Here is a 24,704-nt window from a genome sequence, read left to right as displayed (position 1 = left end):
TTGTTTCAGGGAAGAGACATCAGATCAGCAGAGGAAGTTGTCTCAGGCCCTGCCTAGAGCCAAGGTGAGGACACTGAATAAAGACTGAGGACCCTAATAACCCCAGAACAGAGAGTTCCACAGTACTGTCAGCAGTGGGTGGCAGTAGTAGGCCAAGGCAGTAGTAGTGGGCCAAGGTGCCCCTTTAGTTTCTCTTGAGGGGTCCCAAGAAGAGGAGGACCTGGGTTTGAGATGTAAATTTAGAGCAGCACAGAGGAGGGGGCCCCTGGGCCCTGCCAGAAGTTGATGTGTTGGTCCCGAATGTGAATTAAAAAGATCCTCATACTCCAGGGTTAAGAGGATTCCACAAGGACTAGACCTGCCCACCGCTGCTCTCAACCCCAGTAAGCACCAAGCAGGGCTGGCAGGCTGCAGTCCGAGGCTCACTTTATTTCCACAGGATTCTCAGAGTACAGGCTGATCATAACGAGAGTCTCGTGGTCTCCTGGAGCAGTACCCTCACAGAAACCTGCAGAGGCGGCCTTGGTCAAAGCCAAGGTGATCTCTGCCTGCTGAACAGGTGCTCCCTCTCCTCCTCTCTTCTCTCATGCCCAGATCACCTGCTGTCCTACCCACACTCATATCTGCTGTCCCTGACCATAGCCATCATGCCTCGGGAACAGAAGAGTAAGTTCCACACTCGTGAGAAATGCCACCAAGCCCGAGGTGGGCCCCAGCATCGAAACGGTGCTCTAGCCACTGCAGCCAAGGAGCAAGCATTCCCCTCCTTGGCCCCTCCTCCTTCTGGAGTTCCTACTTGCAGAAAGCCCACTTCTAGATCATGTAGCACTCTCAAGAGGTCTCAGAGAGCCCTATCCACCAAGTCTGCAGGGGTTTCTCACACAAGACCATACAAAGGAGTCAACTGCAAAACTGAGAAGAAGCAAAGTTCCTCCCAGGCTCCACTCCCCATTATGCAGTCTCCAGGAGACCCTCTGACCAAAACAACAGGTACTTTGGTACAGTTCCTGATGTAAATGTACAGAAGGAAAAAGCTCATTACGAAAGCTAATATGCTGAAGATTGTCAATAAAAAGTACAAAAATCGCTTCCTTGAGATCCTCAGAAGAGCCTCTTTCAACCTGGAAGTGGTTTTTGGAGTTGACTTAAAGGAAGGCAATTCTACCAAGGATTCCTATATCCTTGTCCGCAAAATGGACCTCCCCAACAATGGGACTGTGAGTGGTGGCAGAGGATTTCCCAAGACTGGACTCCTGATGAACCTCTTGGGCGTGATCTTCATGAAGGGCAACTGTGCCACTGAGGAGAAGATCTGGGAGTTCCTGAATAAGATGAGAGTCTATGCAGGAAAGAGGCACTTCATCTTTGGGGAGCCCAAAAAGCTCATCACTGAAGATTTGGTGAAGCTGAAGTACCTGGAGTACCGCCAAGTGCCCAACAGTAATCCTGCATGCTATGAGTTCCTGTGGGGCCCCAGAGCCCATGCCGAGACCAGCAAGATGAAAGTGCTAGAGTTTTGGGCCAAGATTAATCATACCGTCCCCAGTGCCTTCCACTCTTGGTATGAAGAGGCTCTGCGAGATGAGGAAGAGCGGGTTAAGGCCGCGGTTACCCTCGGGGCTGAGAAGGATGCCACAGCCAGTGAATCTTCCAGGGACTCTCCAGCAACTTCTCTGACATCTGATGAAGTTGAGGCAGAGTCTTCATCTTGTGGCTGAAGAGAGCAGTCAGTGTCCTGATTAGTGAGGGCTAGCTGTGACTTCGGGAACACAGTGTATAATACCTTTGTGCTCTTGTTCTGTATGGGTAATTTGGAGATTTATCAGGATCTTTATTTTTTGCTGTTTTTCAAATGTTACTTTGAAATGAAGGCTTATCTAGCACTATAGTCTAAATTTATGAATTACATTGGTCTCACTTATTGTTTATCAGATTTTAGAGTAAGAGTGTTGCTGTTTTATAAAACAAATTGGGAAAAATTCTATCTTATTTAGTAATGTGGTATGACATAACATCACATTGGAGTATGCATTTCCCTTAAAAATGTGAAAAACTTAGGCAGTAAAACACATGAAATCAAGATAGAGAGGGGGAAGAATAAGATGGTCAGTATTTGGCTTCCTAATCTCTTTTACTCCATGTTTTATAAAATTCTAAATAACAGTATGTGCTTGACTAACTGAAGAATGTAGAATTAAACCTTCATGAATTAGACCCCATGATCACAGGGCCATTTGTTCCCCAAACATTGACTAAGCATCTGCTCTTATAAGGCTTCATGCTAGCACTGGGAGAGCTGAGGAAAGGACTGAGACATTGACCATAAAATTATAGCGTCAAGAAGCATTTATCGCACAAGCAAGAATGGTGACAGACACTCTGAGACCGAAAGGATACATGAAAACACGGGGTAAAACAGGAGAGAGGTGGTTCCAGATGAGAGCAGTTAAGTGTCAGTCCCCTGAAGCAAGGCAGTGTTGGGCACTCGGAGACTGCAGGTCCTTATGTGAGAGGTAATTCTAAGCTGTCTGCATGGGGCGGGGGTGGGGGAGGTGGGGGCAGGGGGGGTGGGGTGCTCCATGAGGCTGTGATCAGAGGGAGCAAGAGCCAGCCCCTCACATGGTGGGCTTCAGAGTTGAAAGACTAAGTCCAGAAACTGCCCTTAAAGTTACTTTGGAATTGTGGGAAAACCAGACAAGAGAGATCACCTAGGACAGGGATGGAATGTGTCCTGTGCTCTTGTCTCGGTGTAGGTGAACACAGTGTGCAAATTAGATGTTTTGTTTACATCATCTCCAAAGGGTCTCTGAGGAGTAAGTGTGTACTCCCTTGGAGTGGATGCCCAGAACCTTCTGGACTGGCACCCTTGGCCCTGGGTTGAGGGAGCCAGAGCCCACTAAAACATCATCCAAATTAGGTTATCTTGTATGTCATTTGGCAAACTCCAGGGAAAGTCTAAATTTTTGTTGGTGGTTGAATGAATGAATGTCAAAGTGGTTTAGAAAGAAGGGCAGCTGGGAGAAAGGTAAGTTTTGGGGCCTTGAAATATATTTTCGGAGCTTTGTGTTGCATCTACTAAGGATGAGCACTGGGTGTTATACTATATGTTGGCAAATTGAACTCCAATAAAAAATATACATATAAAAGAATAAAATATTAGATAAACATGAGGGGGGAAAAATAAAGTCTACCTTATGCCAACATTGGATGACATACTTTAATTGGGAAATATTACTTACTGTTCCTTGCTAAGCACCATTGTGTCTAATAGAATTTTTGGTTGTTGTTGTTCTAGAGCACTGCAGAGTTTCTGACATCCCCTGCATTAAAAATTAAATCTCACTGTAGTGAGTTGAAACTCCGGGGGACAAATTAATCAAAGTAAGAACTGGCTCTTTTAAAGCTCACTACAGGCCAGGCAATGTGCCATGTATTTTTATATGCGTTATGGGCATTCTATTTGTCCCCAAGAGAGAGCTTATCAAACCCATTTCACAGATGAAAAGACAGCCCCCAGAGTTTGGTACTTTGCCCATGGCTGCTAAATGACACGTTTGGAACCAGACTCCTGGCTTGAATTAGTCTGAATTCTACACTTTTCTACTCCTCCCAGCATGAGGCCAAATTCATGTTCCTTGATTCCCCTTTGTTCTCACTACTACAAAAATTATCTCAGGTACTAAAAAGGACTCTGTGCCCAAAACACTGGATTGGAATATATAACCAGAGCAATTACCATTTCAAAATAATTGAGAAGTGTGAATAAAGGAGAGAAAGGGATAATAACCAGCGACAATAGGATCATCTATATATCCAAAGTCAACCTCGAAAGATCAGGGGCTTACAAAATCATCTTGGCTAGCTCCTTCCATAAAGAAAGTTACATCTATTCAAACAGAAGTTACATTAAAAGCTAAGTCTGGTTACTGAAGAGAAGAAATAGGTTAAAGCATTTTTTTTCCTTTGGCAGCATATCTGTTCTGGGGTCTCTGCCTTGTGTTGCAGCTTCCATATCTCACATCACTCCTGGGACAGGGACTAGTTTCTCAAGGGTTTGCAATAGGGAAAATGGTCAAGAGTTTGCAGGGATATAGCCTTTCCTGGCAAGCCTTCAATCAAGAAACAGGAGCCATGATGAAGATCCCTTTATAGTAGGACTGTGGAGAGCAACGTGCCAGGCAAAGTTATAGGTCTGAGTATCCCCTTACTTATTCTTCAGGGTTTTTGGAAACAGGCGAATCCTGCCATAGGAGGCTGGCCTCAGGTCAGTAGAGAGAGGACCCCCAGTCTCTGATACATATGAAGGTGAGGACTCTGAATAAGGAGTGAAGAAAGCAGAAAGCAGCCACCTAGAACAGTGTGACCCTGCTGTCAGCCCCCAGAGTCCCCCAAACAGCCTGGGAAGAATGTGGCTGTATCTGATTTCCACTTAACAGGTCAAAAAGGTAAAGATTCTTGGTCTGAGGTTGATTGAATCAGGTCAATAGGGGTAGAATTTCCAAGGTGTGCCAAGAGGAAGGTGAACTCTGAAGAGTTCAGAGACCACCAAACCCACATCAGTGGAAACTCACAAAACCCTTCAAACTGTCATGAGAAATCTAGCCATAAATGTCAGACATATGTGGCTTCATATCTTCTCAGGGGTAACGGAAAGTGGGGAGGTCCCAGGTCAGCAGAGAGAGGAGACTTGGGGCTTCACATAAGTCAGATTTAGGGTGCAGAGTTAGAATCCTGAGTGGGATCACCATCACAGGGCCTCAATCTGCCTGCCACAGCTGTCACCTGTGGGAAACCATGGCAGGTGTGGCCAAATAAGGCCACCCTCATCTCTTTCTATTAGGTCTCAGGGAGGTATAAGCCTTTTTCTGGGGGAAATGTCCTCAGATTAAGAAAGAGAGGAACCTCAAGCCCTGCCAGGAGTCAAATCAAGGAAACTGAGTGAGAACCAAGAGGATGACCCACCCCTGAATAGATGGAAAAACAGTCTGGTCCTGCCCTGGCATTCAAGACTTAAAACCCCAGGGTAGGATATGAGGCTAGGGCCTCCAGCATCACTTTTTTTTAATTGACTTCATTTTTTAGAGCAAGCTTAGGTTCACAGGAAAACTGAGCAGAAATCACAGAGTTCCCATATACCCTCTTCCCTGATACATACAGCCTCTCCCACTTTCAACATCCTGCAGCAGAGCTGTACATGTACTACAATCTATGAACTTCTATCCACACGTCAGTAGCTCAACAATGCTCATAGTTACATTAGACTTTATTCTTGGTGTTGCACATTCTGTGGGGTGTGACAAACGTATGATGATTTCTATCCATCGTTACAGTATACAGAGTAATGTCACTGCTCTAAAATCCTCTGTGTTCTGTCCCTTCATTCCTCCCTGCTCCCCCAACCCCTGGAAACCACTGATCTTTTTACTTTTTCTGTAGTTTTGTCTTTTCCAGAATGTCAGATAGTTGGACTCACACAGAAATAAGCCTTTTCAGATTGGCTTATTTCACTTAGTAATACACATCTAAGGTTCCTCTATGCCTTTCCATGGCTTGATTAGCTCATTTCTTTTTAGCACTAAACAATACAGGCATAACTCAGACATACTGCGGGTTTGGTTCCAGCTCACAGCAATAAAGTGAATATCACAATAAAGTGAGTCAAAGGAATTTTTTTGGTTTCCCAGTACATATAAAAGTTATGTTTATAGTCTACTATAATCTGTTAAGTATGCTATAGTATTATGCCTAAAAAACAATGTACATACCTTAATTTTTTAAGGGAGGAGGAGAGAGGAGAGGGGCAGAAGGAGAGAGAGAATCTTAAGCAGGCTCCATGCCCAGTGCAGAGCTAGATGTAGGGTTTGATCTCACAACACTGAGATCACAACCTGATCCAAGATCAAGAGTTGGACACTTATCTGATTGAACTACCCAGGTGTCCCATGCATACTTTAATTTAAAAAATACTTTATTGCTAAAAAAAGTCCTAGCCATCTGAGCTTTCAGTGAATCATATAATCTCTTTGTTGGTGGAGGGTCTTACCTCGATGTTGATGGCTGCCTACTGATCAGGGTGGTGTTGCTGAAGGTTGGGGTGGTGGGCAGTTTTTTAAAATGATGCAATGCAACACAGAAGTGTGCTGCATTGATTGGCTCTTCCTCTCACAAATGATTTCTCTGTGGCATGTGATGCTGTTTGGTAGTTTATACCCACAGCAGAACTTCTTTCGAGTTGGAGTCAATCCTCTCAAATTCTGCTGCTGCTTAATCAACTAGGTTCATGTAATATTCTAAATCATTGGTTGTCATTTCAACTATCTTTAAAGTGTTTTCACCAAGAGTGGTTTTTATCTCAAGAAACTACATTTATGTATGTATGTATGTATGTATGTATGTATGTATGTTTATCCATTAGAAGCAACTCTTGATCCATTAAAGTTTTATCATGAGATTGCAGTGATGCAATCCCATCTTCAGGCTCCACTCTTAATTCCAGTTCTGTTGCTCTTTCTACCACATCTGCCATTACTTCCTCCCCTGAAGGTTTGAGTCCCTCAAAGTCACCAAGGGGGGTTTGGCATCAACTTTTTTCAAGCTTGTATTCCTGCTGATATTTTAATCTCTTCTCATGAATCATGAATGTTCTTTGTGGCATTTATAATGGTGAATCCTTTCAAGAAGGCTTTGCCCAAACCCATCGAAGAAATCACTATCTATAGTAGCTATAGCTTTACAAAATATATTTCTCACGCAATAAGAATTGAAAGTCGAAATTACTCCTTGATTTATGAGCCAGAGAGTGGATGTTGTGTTAGCAGGCATGAAAGCAATGTTCATCTCATTGTACATCTGCATCAGAGCTCTTGGGTGACCAGGCGCATTGTCAATAAGCCGTCATACTTTGAGAGGAATCTTTTCTTCTGAGGTCTCAAGAGTGGGCTTAAAATATTCAGAAAACCATGTTGTAAACAGATGTCCTGTCACACAAGCTTTGATGTTGCTTCTATAGAGCACAGACAAAGTAGATTTAGCATAATCTTAAGGGCCCTAGGATTTTGGGGATGAGAAATGTGCATTGGCTTCAACTTCAAGTCATCAGCTGCATTAGCCGCTAATAAGAGAGTCAGCCTGTACTTTGAAGCTCTGAAGCCAGACACTGACTTGTCCCATCTACCTATGAAAGCCCTGGATGGCATCTTCTTCCAGTAAAAGCTGTTTTATTTACATTGAAAATCTGCTGTTTAGTGCAGCCAACCTTCGCTAATGATTCTAGCTAGATCTTCCCAATAACTTACTGCAGCTTCTCCACCAGCACTTGCTGCTTCACCTTGTATGTTGTTCTGGAAACAACTTTTTCCTTAAATCTCACGAAGCCTCTGCTGGCTTCAATCTTTTCTTACACAGTTTTGTCACCTCTCTCAGCTTTTATAGAATTGAGAGTTAGGGCCTGGCTCTGGAGTAGGCTTTGGCATAAGGGAATGTCATAGCTGGTTTCATCTTCTGTCCAGACCACTAATACTTTCTCCATATCAGCAAGAAGGCTGTTATGCTTTCCTATCATTAGTATGTTCACTGGAGGAGCACTTTGAATTTCCTTCAAGAACTTTTCTTTGCATTCACAACCTGGATAACTGTTTGGTGCAAAAGGCCTAGCTTTTGACTTTCTCAGTTTTGAACGTGCCTTTCTTACTAAGCTCAGTCATCTCTAGCTTTTGGTTTAAAGTGAGAGACATGCGACTCTTCCTATCACTTGAACACTTAAAGGCCATTGCAGGGTTATTAATTGGACCAATTTCCACATTTTCGTGCCTCATGGAATAGGGAGTCCTGAGGAGAGAGAGAGAGATGGGGGAATAGCCAGTCAGTGGAGCAGTCAGACCACATACAGCATTTATCAACTAAGTTCACCGTCTTCGGTAGGTGCAATGTGTGGTGCCCTAAAGCAATTACAATAGTAGCATCACAGATCACTGGTCACAGATCACCATAACAAATATAATAATAATACAAAAGTTTGAAATATTGTGAGAATTACCAAAATGCAACATAGAGACACAAGGTGAGCACATGCTTTTGGAAAAATGGCACCAAGAGACTGTCTTGGCGCAGGATTGCCACAAACTTTCAATTTATAATAAATGCAATATGTGCAAAGTGCAGTAAAGCAAAGCACAATAAAACAAGATAAGCCTGTATTCCATTGTTGGGATGTCATGGTTTATCCATTTACCTGCTGAAGGACATCTCGGTTGCTTTCTAGTTTTGGCAACTATGAATAAAGCTGCTGTAAACATCCATGTGAAGGTTTTTTTGAGGATATAAGTTTTCAACTCACTTGGTTAAATACCAAAGAGCATGCTAGCTAGATGGTATAGTATGTTTAGTTGGATTTTTAATTTTTAATTTTTTTTTAAATGTATTAGTTCCTAAGAGACAGAGAGCAACAGAAACCTAGGCAGAGGGAGAAGCAGGCTCCCTGTAGGGAGCCTGATGTGGAACACGATCCCAGGACACCAGGATCACAACCTGAGCCAAAGGTAGATGCTCAACCACTGAGCCATCCAGATGCCTCTAGTTGGATTTTTTTTAAAAACCACTTTATTAAGATATGATTGACAGACAAAAAGCTGTACATATTTGATGTGTGCAATTGATGAGCTTGTAGATAAGTATGTACCCATGAAACTGTCACAATAATTTATGTTATGAAAATATCCATCACCTCCAAAAGTTTCCTTCCACCTTATTTATTTATGTGTTACAGGAACACTCTAACAGATCTATCCTCTTAGCAAAATTTTAAGTATACAATACAGTATTGTTAATTGTGGTCTCTATACTGTCCAGTAGATCTCCAGGATTTATTTAACTTGTATAACTGAAACTTTGTAACCTTTAAGACCTCTCCTCCCAGCCCCTGGCAACCACCACTCTCTGCTTCTGTGAATCTGATTATTTTAGATTCTTCATCTAAGTGGTATCATGTAGTATTTTTCCTTCTGTGTCTGCTTTATTTCACTTAGCATAATGTCCCTTTTTACTGTTGCAACTAGTAAGGTTTCCTCCTTTTAAAGGGTGAATGATATTCCATTGTATGTATGTTTCACCCTTTCTGTATCCTTTTGTCCATCAGTAGGTGTTTAGGCTGCAACTATGTCTTAGCTATTGTGAATAACACTGCAATGAACATGGGAGTGCAGATATATCTTCAAAATCCTGATTTCAGTTCCTTTGGATAGGTACGCAGAAGTAGGACTGTTGAATTATGTGGTAGTTCTGCTTTTAATTTTTTAAGGAAACTCCATACTGTTTTTCAAGTGGCTGTACCGATTTATATTCCCACCAACAGTGTAGAATATGTTTAGCATAATAAGAAATTTCCAAACTGTTTCTGCAAAGTGACTGTACCATTTTGTATCCCCATCAGCTATGAATTAGAGGTCCTATTGCTTCCTATCCTCACCAGAATTTGCTGCTGTCAGTGCAAACTCTGACATTCTAAAAGGCATGCAGTGGCAATTCATTTTTATTTTAATTTGCAACTTTCTAATGACATGATTCTGAGCATCTTTTCATATGCTTTTTTGCCATCTATATATCTTCCTTGATGAGATATATGTTCACATATTTTGCCCATTTTTATTGGACTGCTGGTTTTCTTTTTGATGACTTTTATGTGCTCTTTGTTTATTTTGGATAACAGCCTTCATCAGATATATCCTTTGCAAACATTTTCTCCCAGTCTGTGGCTCATCTTGTTTTCTTGATGATTTTTTGCAAGGCTGAGTGTTAATTCTAATGATGTCTAGCTTATCAAGTATTTCTTTCATTGATCCACATCACTTTTTATATTAGATCTATAAGAGGTGAGATCCTTGGTCTGAGGGTCCAGTCACCAGTCAGCAGAAAGTGTGGGGGAGGGGCAGTCCACAACCCTGTATGGTGTCTAAATGAGGACCCTAAATGGATACTCAGGATTTAGCAATCCCAGTACAGAGAGGTCCCCACAGAGCTATAAGCACCGAGTGCCTCCTGGTAAGGGTGGTGGGCTTAAGTGCCTTTCTTGCTATTTTCCCTGGGTCCCAGGGAGCTTTAAGGTATCAATTTCAGTGTAGCAGAGAGAAAGGATATGAAATCTTGCCAGAAGTTATTATGATAATTTTGAAGGTAAATAGAGGACCCCTTTGCCACATTAGAACACATGTGGCCCCACTGCCAGCCATGCTGTCACACTAGTCAGGAAAAGACAGAGCTGGCAGGCTGTAGCCTAAGGATCACTCTGCCTCCAGCAAATTCTCAGAACAGACTGACTAGGAGAACAAGAGCCTTGTAGATTTCTAGAGTGTCCTCAAGAAAACCTGCAGAGGTGGCTTTGCTGAAAGTCAAGGTGGAATGTCCCTGCTGTAGGTTCACACATCATCTCATTCATTGCCCCTTGTCCAGGTGCACTTATTACCCATGGTCAGGCCTACTGCTCACGACCACAGAGTCATCATTCCTCAGTATCAGTAGAGTAAGTTCAACAACACAAGAAATGCCACTGGGCCTGAGGTAAGGCCCAGGATCTCAAGAGGGCTTAGGCCACTGCAGCAAGAGTACTCCCTCTCCTCCTCTCTTTTGGAGATGTTCCCTCAGATTGCCTTATTGCTGGCACTGCTAGAAGCCTCAGAGATCCCGATCCACCATTATTACTTCTGCAGCTATTTCATGCACGAGGTCTTAACAAGGTGTCAAGAGCCAAGATGAGAAAATGCAAGTTGCTCTGAAGCCCCAACCTCTGCTGAGAGCTCACTGAAACATTCCCTAGCCAGGAAGGTGAGCAAGTGGGTGCACTTCCTGCTGGAGAAGCATGCAGTGAGGGAGCCCAATATGAAGGCAGACATGCTGAAGATAGTCAACAAAATGTAGAGAGAGCACTTCCCTGAGATCCTCAGGAGGATCTTTGGGCACCTGGAGCTGGTCTTCAGCCTCAAACTGAAGGAAACTAAGCCTGGAGGTCATCCCTATACCCTCTTGAGCAGCCTAGATCTCACCAGTGATGGCAGTGTGAGCAGTGGCTGGGGCCTTCCTAAGAATGAGCTTCTCATGCCTCTCCTGGGTGTGATCTTTGAATGGCAGCTACGCCACTGAGGAGGACAAAATGTGCTTGGCATCTGTGCCAAGATGAGGTATTTAATCTTTGGAGAGCCCCAGGAGCTCATCACAGAAGATTAGGAGCAGGAAAGGTACCTGGAGTACAGACAGATGCCCAACAGTGATCCTCCGTGTTGGGAATTCCTGGCAGACCCAAGAGCCCACGCTGAGACCACCAAGATGAAAATGCTAGAGTTTTTGCCAAGATCATGGACTTCCCATGCTATAATGAAGAGGGCCTGCAAGACGAGGAGAGAGCACGAGCCTGAGCCAGAGCCGTAGCAGGGGCTGCCTCTACTACATGGCCAGTGCAGAGTCCCAGGCCACATTCAGCCGCTCTTCTTCCCAGAGAGGGCTGAGGCAGATTCTTCACTTTGTGGTTAACAAAGACAGTCAGTCACTCTCCACCCAGGTGGCACTTGCAGGAACACAGTGTGTAACATGTTTGTGTTCCTGTACAATATGTATACATTGAAGATATATCTGTTTCTTCCTAATTTTTATTTTTTTAAGATTTTATTTATTTATTCATGAAAGACACACACACACAGAGGGAGTGAGAGAGAGAGAGGTAGAGACACAGGCAGAGGGAGAAGCAGGCTCCACGCAAGGAGCCTGACGCGGCACTCGATCCCGGGACCCCAGGACCATGCCCTGGGCTGAAGGCAGGTGCCAAACCACTGAGCCACCCAGGGATTCCCTCTTCCTAATTTTAAATGGCTTTCCTTTCTTTTTTAAAATATTTTATTTCAATTCAACTTGCCAACATATAGTATAACACCCAGTGCTCATCTCATCACATGCTCTCCTTAATGCCAGTCACCCAGTTACCCCTTCCCTCTACCCACCTCCCCTTATGCAACCCTTTGTTTCCCAGAGTTAGGAGTTTCTCATGGTTTGTCTTCCTGTCTAATTTTTCCCTACTCAGTTTCCATCCTTTCCCCTATAGTCCCTTTCACTGTTTCTTATATTCCACATATGAGCGAAACAAAAAAATGATTGTCTTTCTCCGATTGACTTATTTCACTCAGCATAATACCCTTGAGTTCTATCCACATCGAAGCAAATAGTAGGTATTTATCCTTTCTGATGGCTAAGTAATATTCCATTGTATACATAGACCACATTTTCCTTATCCATTCATCTGTCGAAGGACATTGTGGCTCCTTCCTGTTGGATCATATTGGCTAGTATGTTGGTGAGAATTTTTGCATCTGTGTTCACCAGGGATATTGGTCTATAATCTCCTTTTTGGTGGGGTCTTTGTCTGGTTTTGGGATCAAGGTAATGCTGGCCTCACAGAACGAGTTTGGAAGTATTCCATCCCTTTCTATTCCTTGAAACAGCTTTAGTAGAATAGGTATTATTTCTTCTTTAAATGTTTGGTAGAATTCCCCTGGGAAGCCATCTGGCCCTGGACTTTTGTTTTTTGGGAAGTTTTTGATGACTGCTTCAATTTCCTCACTGGTTATTGGCCCGTTCAGGTTTTCTATTTCTTCCTGTTTCAGTTTTGGTAATTTGTAGGTTTCCAGGAATGCATTAATTTCTTACATATTGCCTAATTTTCTGACATACAGCTGCTCATAATATGTTTTTAAAATCATTTGTATTTCCTTGGTATTGGTTGTGATCTCTCCTCTTTCGTTCATGATTTTATTATTTTGAGTCTTTTCCTCTTCTTTTTAATAAGTCTGGCTAGGGGTTTATCTATCTTATTAATTATTTTGTGGAACCAGCTGCTGGTTTCATTGATCTGTTCTACAGGTCTTCTAGTCTCTATTTCATTGAGTTCTCCTCTAATCTTTATTATCTCTCTTCTTCTGCTTGGTTTAAGCTTTACTTGCTGTTCTTTTCCCAGTTTCTTTAGGTGCAAGTTTAGCTTGTGTATTTGAAATTTTTCCAAAAATTTTTTGAGGGAGGCTTGTATTGTGATGTATTTCCCTCTTAGGACCGCCTTTGTTGTATCCCAAACATTTTGAACAGTTGTGCTTTCATCTTTGTTAGTTTCCATGAATCTTTTTTATTATTTCTAATTTCCTAGTTGATCAATTCATCTTTTAGTATGATGCTCTTTAACTTCCAAGTGTTTGAGTTCCTTCCAAATCTCTTCATGTGATTGAGTTCTAGTTTCAAAATATTGTGGTCTGAAAATATGCAGGGGATAATCCCAATCTTTGATATCGGTTAAGACCTGATTTGTCACCCTATATGTGGTCTATTCTGGAGAAAGTTCCATGTGCACTTGAGAAGAATGTATATTCAGTTGCATTAGGATGGAAGGTTCTGTATATATCTGTGAAATCCATCTGGTTTAGTGTGTCATTCAAGGCCCTTGTTTCTTTGGTGATATTCTGCTTAGAAAATCTGTCCTTTGCTGAGAGTGCCATGTTGAAGTCTCCTACTATTAATATATTATTATCTATGAATATCTTTACTTTGGTTATTAATTGATTGATATACTTGGCTGCTCCCACATTAGGGGCATAAATATTCATAGTTGTTAGGTCCTCTTGTTGGATAGACCCTTTAAGCATGATATAGTGTCCCTCTTCATCTCTTTTTACAATCTTTGGTATAAAATGTAATTTATCTGGGGCACCTGGGTGTTCAGTGGCTGAGCATCTGCTTTTGACTCAGGGTGTTATCCCGGGGTCCTGCAATCAAGTCCCACATAGGGCTCCTGACGGGGAGCCTGCTTCTCTCGTCTGCCTATGTTTCTTTTTTTTAAGATTTTATTTATTTATTTATTCATGAGAGACACAGAGAGCGGGGGGGACAGAGCAGAGACAGAGACACAAGGCAGAGGGAGAAGCAGGCTCCATGAAGGGATCCTGATGTGGGACCTGATCCCAGGACTCCAGGATCATGCCCTGGGCCAAAGGCAGATGCTAAACTGCTGAGCCACCCAGGGATCCCCCTGCCTATGTTTCTACCTCTCTGTGTGTGTCTCTGTGTTGCTCATGAATAAATAAGTAAAATATTGTAAAATATATATAATTTATCTGATATGAGGTTTGCTGCCCCAGCTTTCTTTTGAGGATCATTTGAATGGTAAATCATTCTCCACCCCCTCATTTTCAGTCTAGAGATGTCCTTAGGTCTAAAATGAGTCTCTTGTAGACAGCATATAGATGGGTCTTGCTTTTTTATCCAGTCCAATAACCTGTGTCTTTTGATGCAATCATTTAGCCCAATCACAGAGTAACTATTGAAAGATATGAACTTAGTGTCATAGTATTACCTATACAGTTCTTCTTTCTGTGGATTGTTTCTTTGGGCTCCCTCCTTCGCTTACAAGGTCTCCCTTAATATTTCTTGGAGAGCCGATTTGGTGGTGACATATTCTTTTAGTTTCTGTCTATCCTGGAACCTCTTTTTCTCTCCTTCTATATTGAATGGTAGCTTTGCTTGATAAAGTATTATTGGCTGCATGTTTTTCTCATTTAGTACTCATTCTCATTTAGTATATACCTAAATGAGATATATAATGATATATAATGAGTATAATATATATAAAAATGATATAAATGAGTATATATCTAGTATATATTTAGTATATATCTCATTTTCTCATTTAGTATATCCTGCCAGCCCTTTCTGGCCTGCCAGGTCTCTGTGGATAGGTCTGCTGTTAATCTGATATTTCTCCCCATATAAGTTAAAAATTTTGTCTCGAACTGCTTTTAGGAATTTCTCTTTATCTTTGAAATTTGCAAACTTCACTATTATATGTTTGGGTGTTGATCCATCTTTGTTTATTTGGGGGAGGGTGTCCTCTCTATGTCTTGGATATGAGTGCCTGTTTCCTTCCCCAGATTAGGGAAGTTCTCAGCTATGATTTGTTCAAATATACTTTGTGGTCCTCTCTCTTTCTACATCTTCTAGAATCCCAATCAGATGAATATCATTCCCTCTCAAACTATCATTTATTTCCCAAGGCTTCTCCTTGTGGACTCTTGTTTTTCTTTTTTCCTCACCTTGCTTCCTTTCCACCAATCAACTTGTTTTCTATGTAATTCACTCTTTTCTACCTCATTAACCCTAGCAGTTAAAGCTAGGGTTAGACTACATCTCAGTTAAGTACTTTTAATTTTGGCCTGATTAGATCTCAATTCTGCAGTAAGAGTATCTCTCGAGTCTTTTATGCTTTTTTCAAGAGCCACCAGTAATTTTTTAATTGTACCTCTGAATTGTATCTCTGACATGCTACTTAAATCCATATTCATTGAGTCTGTGGCAGAGAGTATTACTTCGGATTCTTTCTTTTGTGGTAAATTCTTCCTTCTAGTCATTTTGTCCAGTGCAGAATGTCTATATGAGTGAGCAGAGTCAAAAATATCAGCCACTACCTAAGTAAAATACACCCTAGACAATTCTCGAGGAGGTCAGGGACCAGAAAATAAAAGAAAAAGAAAACAACAACAACAACAAAAAGACCATGAAAGTGGAAAACAAATTTTAAAATAATATATTAAAAAAAAAGGGTGGGGGGGAAATGATGGAAGAGAGAGAATATAGTTTCACAGAGTGAAACCTAGAGTGGACCTAGAGGGTGATCCTCTTGGTTCTGAGTGTACTTTGTTCTGTATATTAGAAGGTGCTAAATTCCAAATTTATATAAGCCAGCAAAACTTATATAAAGACACAAGAGCAACCACAAAAACAGAAACCAGATAAAGGGGGCGGGGTAGAATGGGAAGGAAGAAAGAATATAATCTCACAGAATGGACCAACATAGTGCTCCACTTGGTTCTGAGTGTATTTTGGTCCATATGTTAGAAGGTACTAAATTCCACAATTATAAATCAAAACAAGACAAAAAAACCCCATAACTTATATATCTACAAAAATTAAATTGAATACGTTGAAAGGAATCCAAAAGTAAAGACTATATCTAAGACATGTAATTGTAGAAATATGAAAGTCAAAAAGGAAAAACCCTAAAATCAAAGAGTCGATAAAATATTGTAGTTAAGGCAGGAAAAGAGAAAAAATATTGGGAATTTTTAACCTGAAAGATAAATTAATCTTAAGGGAAAAAACCCTCCAGTTTTATATACCATTTTCCCTCAGTCCTGGCGCTCTCCAGCACTGCTTGGTCAGTAGGGTTGCTCTTCCCTAGTTCTTCCAGCAGTTCTTCTGGGGACGAAGGGCCTGCTGTGCTGATTCTCAGGTGTCTGAGCGGAGATGCCCCGCCCCTTGCCAGGTGGCCCAGCTCAGTGTGAAGCTGTTTGTCCCTGTGAGGCCTTTGTGCCCTAGAGGCCATGCCTCTCCCAGGTGAGAGGAGGGGGAAAAAGTGGCAGCGGCCACATCTCCAGCCCCGGAGCCAAGAGCTCCCCGCAGGCACCGAACCGCAGTCTCTCCGTGCACACTGGCCTAGACCCTCCGGGGGCAGGCGTGGGGCACTGACCTGTACAAGCTGACGAGCGCCAGGCGGCAGGAGAGCGTTCGCCATCTTGTGCCCGGCCCGGTTCCACCTCTCCCAGAGGTCACGAGAACAGCCAGCTTTGTCCGCTGCAGCGCCCTGGGGTGAGCACTGAGCCTCCGAACTTGCACCTTGGGGGTCCGCGTCTCCCAGAGGGAACGAGCATAGCCTGCCTGTGTCCGCTGCTGCGCTGGGGCGCTCTGAGCTCAGTCGCTGGCCTACGGCCCGGCCCGCCTCTCCCGGAAGCCCCGCGAGGGTTGCTGCGGTCCAGCTCTCCTGGGGGCCCACCCACGTTTGCGGTGAGCTCTCTCTTGGGCGCCCCTATTCTTACTGTGTCCCCAGGAATATTGAGACTCCACTGCCCCTCCTGCGACTCTGCCCTGTTTCCCCACTGAGCACTTTTTAGTCAGGGAAGACTCAAGCGCAGATTTCTAAAGCTCCCGATTGTGCTGCAGCGGCTTTCCACGGCTCCCTCCCCCGTTTATCTTCCAGTATATCCCTTCCGGCCCTCTTCTCCGCCCTCCTACCTTGTCAGAAGCCATCACTTCCCTCTCTAGCCTTCCAGCTGGTCTCTCTTTACATCTCAAGTTGAATTCGTAGGTGTTCAGGATGGTTTGGAAATCATCTAGGTAAGCTGGGGGAACCAGATGAAACGAGGACCCCTACTCTTCCGCCATCTTGCCTCCCCCCAATGGCTTTCCTTTCAGTTAGAGGTTTATTTAGCTTCAGAATCCAAGTTTATAGATGACATGAGTCATACACTTATTGGAGTTTATCAAGTTTAAAAATAAGAATTTTAGTATTTCATAAAACAAATGAAACACTTGAACCATTTCTTGTCATTCAGAACTAGGTAACAGAACAGTGGAATATGCAGTTTTTGTGAAAACAGGGAATTCCTCCACAGTAATGTCTGTGTGATCATAAGATACAGAAAAAATGTGAAATATAGTCAGCTCTTGGTTTGTTTTATTCCTTTTAATCTTCCTTTATAAAATTGAAGTATATGTACCCGGATTGGCTTAGCTTAGTCAAAATGAAATTAAATCGCAATAAATTTGACTTGCGCTCTTGCTTTTTAATTGCCCAAATATTAATTTAGCACCTACTCTTTGGAGGGCTCCTGCCTAGTACTGGCGGTGATAAGAAAAACAGACCCAACCCCTGCCTATAAAACTGTGGAGTCTGAGAGCAGCTGTCATATAAAGTAGGTGGTAAGATACTCCCTAAGAACGAAAGGACGAGTAAAAATAAGGGATGAAAAGGAGGGAAGGGGTCTCCAGATGAGTTCTAGTGTAAAATTCCCCAGGGCAAGGCAACTTGGGCCTTTTGGCAGCTGAAAGCTCTGCGATGGGAAGTAATTTCAAGTTAGCTGTATGGTGGGCTAAAGGTGGCTGTGGAAGTGGCGAACAGAAGCCAGGTCTCCAGTTGAGAGATTAAAGTCTGGAATGGAAAACGACCTTTAACAGTTACTTTGAGACATGAGTAAATCGGAGAGGACCTCCACCCAAGGCACGGATGGAACATATCCTGTGCTTCTGTCCCCAGTGCAGGGGAACACAGAGCACACACTAGGTGTTTTATTACACATCATCTCCAGGGAGTTCCTGAGTCATAAGGGCAGTATTCTTTTGAGGATGGAAACTCAGAAACCACTGGGCAGGAACTCTTTGCTCTAAGTTGGGGAGTCAGGACCCATTTTATTAAAAGAGCATTCAAATTCAGCGTTATTGTTTTGTTTTGTTTTGTTTTTTTATTTGGCTCTAATTCTACCAACTCTAAGAGAGGTATAGATTTTAGGTGATGGTGAAGTTAATGAAGATAGGGTGCTTTGGGTAAAGGGGCAGCTGAGAAGAAAGAATTGATCTTTGAATCCAATTCTAGAAGATTTGAGTTGTATTCATCTGGAAAAGACTACCCCCACACTTGAAGTATGATTTATTGGGGAGAAATTTACTTAGAGAGTCTCTGTTAGCAGCACTTTGGACTGATTTGGTGTTCCATGTTCTAGAGTGACATATATTCTCTGATATCTCCTAGATCAAAACATATTCCATCAGGGTGGGTAGTATCCTCTGAGGTCAAAATAATCATAATCATGGTAATAACAGATATTGTGTAAAGTCTCAGTGCATTCCAGGCATCTTTCCAGGTGCTTTATGTACATGAACCATGTCCCATCAGCCCTGTGAGACAAGTTTAACAAACCCATTTCACAGATGCAGAGCCTGAAGCCCATAGAACTTGCTAATGCAGCCAGTTCACAGAGCTAGTAAGTGATGGGGCTGGGATTAGACCTTTGGTCTGAATCTGTCCAAAGCTCATACTTTTCCACTCCTCTCAGCTTGAGGCTGAGCATGCTTCACTTAATTCACTTTCTTCTACTACTCCAAAATGTATCTCAAATGGTGAAAAGGAAAACTCTGTGACCAAAACACTGGATTGGAATACATAACCAGTGCAATAAGAATACCAAAACAAATAAGATATATGAATAAAGGAGAGAAAGAGACAGTGACAATATGATCATCTCCATGTGCAAAATCAGATATTCTCAAAAGATCAGAGACTCACAAAATCATCTGGCTCTATCCTTCTCTGTTAAAGGTAAATCTTTTAGAGCTACCTCAAGTATGGCTGGTGAAGAGAAGGAATATATCAGCTTTTATTTTTTTCCTCAGACACCACAACACCTGTCCTGGGCTCCCAGATGTATGCTGCTTTTTCCTAATCTTACATCACTCTTGGGACACGGACTCATTTTCTGCAAGACATGCAGTAAAGAAATTGGTCAAGCACTTGCAAGTACATGTCATTTCCCAGGAAGCCTTTAATCAAGAGACAAGCCAAGATGAGGACCCCCATGAATAAGTCCTGAAGAGACAACTACCCCCAACATATTAGGGTCATCCAAAGACCTAAGGATGGTGACCTAAGCTTAGTAGGAGTCCCAGGCTCTGAAAGATATGGTGAGGACCATGAATGAGAAATGATGAAAGGACCCAGCCAGAACATTGAGGTCCTATAGCATCACATCTCTGCTATCTGTTCTTGGAGGCACCCAAAGACTGTGATCAGACAAGGATCAGCCTCATTTTCAACTTGGAATTCTCAGGAAAGGAGGACCTTCATGTAAGATAAGCAGCTACAGGAAAGCAGAGTGAAGTTACAGGATTGGTCATCTGTCAAGGTGAGGCCTCAAATGTGGACTAAGAGTAGCACTCACAGCATAAAAGGAGGCCCTACAACATCCCCTATGCTGTCCTCCCTGGGAAGCCCTGGGCAGTGATGTCAGGCTGGTTTTAGCTTGGAAAGTCTCGGGAAGGTGAGGGCCTCTGTTTGATGGAAGCTGCCTCAGTTTTGCAGAGGGAGGGACCTGGGCCCTAATAAGAATTCATGTGAAGACCATGAGTGTTATGAGGGAACCCCCAAAGCAAAGGGGACTAAATAGAATCCTGTATCATTCTTAGCCCTGGGGGACCCAGAAGAGCTCTAACTGGAGTCCCCTCATTCTGCCTGGTGAGTCTCAGAGAAGGAATGGCCTTCTCTAACAGGATGGGTCCCAGCTCTACAGGGGAAGAAGTCTTGGCCATAACTACAGTCCAGGTATGGCCCGTCAAGGAATCTCTCCTGAAAGTGGGAGGCTCACAGAGTCCCGCCCCTCTTGCCAGGCTTCTGTGGCCCAGGAAGGAGTAGCCAGGGGAATAGCAAGAGGACTGGGGAGGCTGGGGGCTCTGGGCGCTGGCAGGCCCGGGCCAGCAGAGAGAGAAGCCCAGGCCCAGAGAGACGCGGTGAGGACCTGCGTGAGGAGCCCTAAGCAGTGAAGTCGCACAGAGCCCCGCCTCTGCTTTCGATCCTTGGAGACCCTGGACCGCGGCCAACACCGGATGCGGTTCACCCGACTTCCGTTCTGGGTGGGGCTTCCACCGCCGGGCGCCATATTTGTGCGCTTGGCGGGAGCCGGATTCCCGGGACTGATCTGAATTCAAGGTAAGAACTCTGAGGGGGAACCGAAGAGATTCCTCCTCCCCCCTCGGCCTCCCATAATAAAGTTGGGTCCCTGAACCTGACCCTTCGGTTCGGCTCAGGGAGGTCCCAGCGGCCTATAAGGCCAAGCGGTCCCGGCAGCCTCATTACCGCTTGGCCTCGGGGCCTTACGGACTGCACGGCCCCAGGGAGGAGAGGGCCTTTGTCCAAAGGCAGCTGCCCCACGCCTGCTGGCAGTCCTGGAATGCCCTGGAGTAATTCGGGCTGAGATAACCCCTCATTTTTGCCTAGGGGGTGGTTTTGGTAGAGAAAGGACTTCTTTTCTTTTCTTTTCTTTTCTTTTCTTTTCTTTTCTTTTCTTTTCTTTCTTTTCTTTTCTTTTCTTTTCTTTTTTCTTCTTTTTTTAAGAAAGGCCTTTATGTAAAGGAGGCAGCACCATAGGCGGAGGGACGAGTTTGGGCTCTAAAAGGAGTAAAGGTAGGACCATCATTGCTAATAAGCACCCCTCTCCACAAAATAGGGAGCTGCACACAGCAGCACCCCGGCTCTCAGATCTGGGAGCCCCTAGGTGAGGTACTCAGATGGGCAGCACCCTGAATTCTTTTCTAGCTACTCAGGGAGGTGAGGCCTTTTGCTCTGAGGCTTGTAGGCTCAGGGAGATGGAGGAATCCCAAATCCTACCTGGAGTCAAGGTCAAGTCCTGAATGGGGTCTGAGGGAGCCACTGACTCCAGAACAGTGGGGGTGAAGAGTCTCGCCCCTGCTATTAGCAGGCATAGGCCCCAGTCAGCTCACGGAGGCTGTCAACTCAGGTCCCAGAAATATGAGGACCTTTGTCTAAGGGTTATGGCCTCAGAGCAGCAGAGAGTAGAGCCCCAGGAAGGGTTTGGAGTCAAGGTGAAGACCCTGAGTAAGGAAATGGAGACCACTCGATACCCGAATGAAAGAGTAGCTTATGACACCACCCCTGTTGTTAGTGCTGGGAGTCCTAGGACTACTCTGATTTCCTCCCTTGGGTTTTCAAGAGACAGAATGACCAAGAGCAAGAACCCTGTGGGGTCCTAGAGCCATACCCTCACAGAACCTACAAAGGTGCCTTCTTTAAAAGCCAAGGTGGTCTCTCCCTGCTGTGGTGCTCACACTCTCATATTCCCTGCTCCAGGTGCCGGCATCATCTGCCCACACTTGTGCCTGCTGTCCCTGACCTAGTCATGCCTCGGGGCCAAAAGAGTAAGCTCCGTGCCCGTAAGAAACGCTGCCAGGCCCGTGTTGAGAGCCAGGGCCTTGGGGATACTCAGGCCACTACAGAAGAGGTCAATAAGTCCCCCTCTTCTGTTTCTGGGGATGCTCCCTCGAGCTCCTCTGCTGCTGGCGCTTCCCAGAAGCCTCAGGGATCCCAAGCCACTAGCTCTTCTGCTGCACGTGGTTCACGCCGCAGATCTAATGCAGGTGCCAAGAGCCGGGTTGACGGAGGTAAACATTCCTCCCAGGCCTCAACTTCCCCTGAAAGCGCTCGCAATGATCTTCTAACCAGGAAGGTGGGAATATTGATGCAGTTCATGCTAGAAAGGTATGCAATGAAGGCACCCATTATAAGGGCAGAGATGCTGAAGATCATCAACAAAAGGTACAAGGAAGATTTCCCTGACATCTTCGGGAAAGCCTCTGAGCACCTGGAGCTGGTCTTTGGCCTAGAATTAAAGGAAATCAAGCCCAGTGGTCACTCCTATACCCTCGTGAGCAGCCTAGACATCACCAGTGATGGCGATGTGAGCAATGGCTGGGGTCCTCCTAAGAATGGTCTTCTTATGCCTCTTCTGAGTGTGATCTTCCTGAGTGGCAACCGAGCCTCTGAAGAGGATATCTGGGAATTCATGAATATCTTGGGCGTCTATGAAGGAAGGAAGCACGTAGTTTTTGGGGAGCCCAGGAAGCTCATCACCCAAGATTTGGTGCAGGAAAAGTACCTGGAATACCGCCAGGTGTCCGGTAGTGATCCTCCACGCTACGAGTTCCTGTGGGGCCCGAGAGCCCATGCCGAGACCAGCAAGATGAGAGTCCTAGAGTTTTTGGCGAAGGTCCATGATACTGTCCCCAGTGCCTTCCCATTCCATTATGAAGAGGCTCTGCGAGATGAGGAAGAGCGAGCCCAGGCCAGAGCCACGGCTAAGGCTGCCTCTGCTACCAAGGCCAGTGCACGTTCCAGGGCCACATCCAGCCGCTCCACTCCTCCCTAGAGAGGGCTGAGGCAGATTCTTCCCTCTGTGTTTGATGAGGGCTGCCAACCTTTTAAGTAGTGAGAGCCTAAGGTGGGGTTGGCAAGATCATAATATGTATCTTCTTTTTATTTTTCCTATTGTCCTTGGTAGCTTACAAATGTTCCTTTCATTAGAATGTTTATTTAGATTCAGAATATAAGTTTATAAATGACATAGATCACACATTGCAGTTAAACAGGTTTAAGAGTAAGAGTTTTGGTATTGTGTAATATAGCTTGAAAATTTTTGCATCTCCTTTGGGTTCCAGAACAAGATAATATGGTGTTGGAGTGGGGATTATTCTTGGAAATATGAAAGAACCAGCAAAAATACAGCTGTGGTTTTAAAATAGAAACAAAGTAAAATGTAGTTAAATCTTGGATTGTCTTATTCATTTTGTCTTTCTTTTTGTAAAATTCAAGGATATATATCTGAATGTCCTTATTCATGAATGCAGATAAAATTAAATAGTAATAAAGTACATTCCTTGCCTAGTGCCCTATTTATTCTTATTATTAATTGAGCATCTGTTCTTTGGGAGGCTGTAAATAATGATGATGCTAAGGGTAAAGACCCTACACGTAGATTTTTAGAGTGTAAGAGCCATTATTATATAAGAAAGATGGGTATGATGAACTCTAACACGTAAAAGACAAGTTAAAAAAAAAGCTATGAGGAACAGGGGCAAATGAGAACAGTGAAGCATAAATTCTCTGAGGCAGGACACTTTGGGGTCTTCTCAGTGCATAGCTGCCATTCAAGAAGACAGCACTGCAGTCTCTGACATCTGGACAAAAAACTATCCCAGACATGAAAGTTTTTTCTGGTATAAGACTAAGCATAATAATAACTAACATTTATTAAAGACCCAACATTTGCCAGTCACGATGCCAGGTACTTCACAAATATTGCATATGTTGCAACAGTCCTACAGAACAGGACTTCTCCAATCCACTTGGCAGATGAAAAGCTTGAAATATTCTCAAGTTCACTTAGCGGGTGAACTGATAGAACCAGGAATGGAGCCTGGTCTGGTTCCATGCTGTTCCGCTCCTCCCAGCCTGAGGTCAACCTCATGTCTCTTACTTTCTCTTCTCACTGTTCCATGATGTCTCTCAGGCAATGAGAGAAGGACCCTGTGGCCAAAGTACTAAAAGCACGTCTAAAGAAGGAAGGTGGAGGACCCGGGTGGCTCAGTGCTTGAGAGTCTGCCTTTGGCTCAGGTCGTGACTCCTGGGATGGAGTCCTGCATTGGGCTCCCCACAGGGAGCCTGCTTCTCCCTCTGCCTATGTCTCTACTTCTCTGTTTCTCATGAATAAATAAATAAAGTCTTTAAAAAGGAATAAGGAAGGTGAAAATGAAAAGCACAATTTGGGGATTGTCCATGAGGTTCATTTCTAGGATCTTCCTGCCCCTTGTTCCAGGGTCCCTGCAGAGCTGGCTCTGCCCTGGTCCCAGCACATGTGTCCAGTCCCGGCACTTTCCTGCAGGACACCTCCCTCCCCTGGGACCTCCCCAGAGGGCCCTCACGTCCACACTGGGACCTGACTTGCTGGAAGATCCCTCTGTGTCCTCCTCTGGAGGTTGCATCTGCTCCTGGTAGAACGTACAGCCCATTCCCCTCACCCCCCGCCCTGACTTAGAGCATTCTGACTCCCTGAAGCTCCCATTCTTCCCCATGGTCCCCTCTGACAGCAACTGTCCTTCAGTGGGATTCTTTTTTTTTATAATATGATATCTTTGTTACTAATTCTTAAATATTTACAAGAACTAGTTTACCACATTCTATTTTTTTATTGGAGTTCAATTTGCCAACATACAGCATAACACTCAGTGCTCATCCCATCAAGTGCACCCCCACCTCCCGCCCACCTCCCTTTCCACCACCCCTTGTTCATTTC

The 24,704-nt window shown here is 44.0% G+C and overlaps 2 protein-coding genes and 1 pseudogene across 2 annotated transcripts; all 3 read left to right on the top strand.

Moving 5' to 3' along the window:
- The first annotated feature begins 88 nt into the window (after nt 1–88).
- Nucleotides 89–2,492, top strand: MAGEB3 (MAGE family member B3). The gene is given in 1 exon segment (XM_077887376.1): nt 89–2,492. A coding segment is annotated over 1 exon segment (1,071 nt). The 5' UTR covers nt 89–647; the 3' UTR covers nt 1,719–2,492.
- Nucleotides 2,493–7,068: 4,576 nt separating this feature from the next.
- On the top strand, nt 7,069–11,402 carry LOC144308948 (melanoma-associated antigen B1-like; annotated as a pseudogene).
- An 8,993-nt stretch (nt 11,403–20,395) lies between these two features.
- LOC144307795 (melanoma-associated antigen B1-like) lies at nt 20,396–23,285 on the top strand. Its single transcript, XM_077887812.1, has 2 exons — nt 20,396–20,548; nt 21,707–23,285. The coding sequence occupies exon 2, from the start codon at nt 21,756–21,758 to the stop codon at nt 22,779–22,781; it is 1,026 nt and encodes a 341-aa protein (XP_077743938.1). The 5' UTR covers nt 20,396–20,548; nt 21,707–21,755; the 3' UTR covers nt 22,782–23,285.
- The last annotated feature ends 1,419 nt before the right edge of the window (nt 23,286–24,704 follow it).

Source organism: Canis aureus, chromosome X, assembly GCF_053574225.1.
Source record: "Canis aureus isolate CA01 chromosome X, VMU_Caureus_v.1.0, whole genome shotgun sequence".
Lineage (NCBI taxonomy): Eukaryota > Metazoa > Chordata > Mammalia > Carnivora > Canidae > Canis > Canis aureus.
The sequence above is the reverse complement of the archived record's forward strand: the minus strand, read 5'-3'. Positions and strand labels throughout refer to the sequence as shown.

What these genes read in the sequence shown, in the direction of transcription:
- LOC144307795 (XM_077887812.1), top strand. Translation starts at nt 21,756, where the DNA reads ATGCCTCGGGGCCAAAAGAGTAAGCTCCGTGCCCGTAAGAAACGCTGC.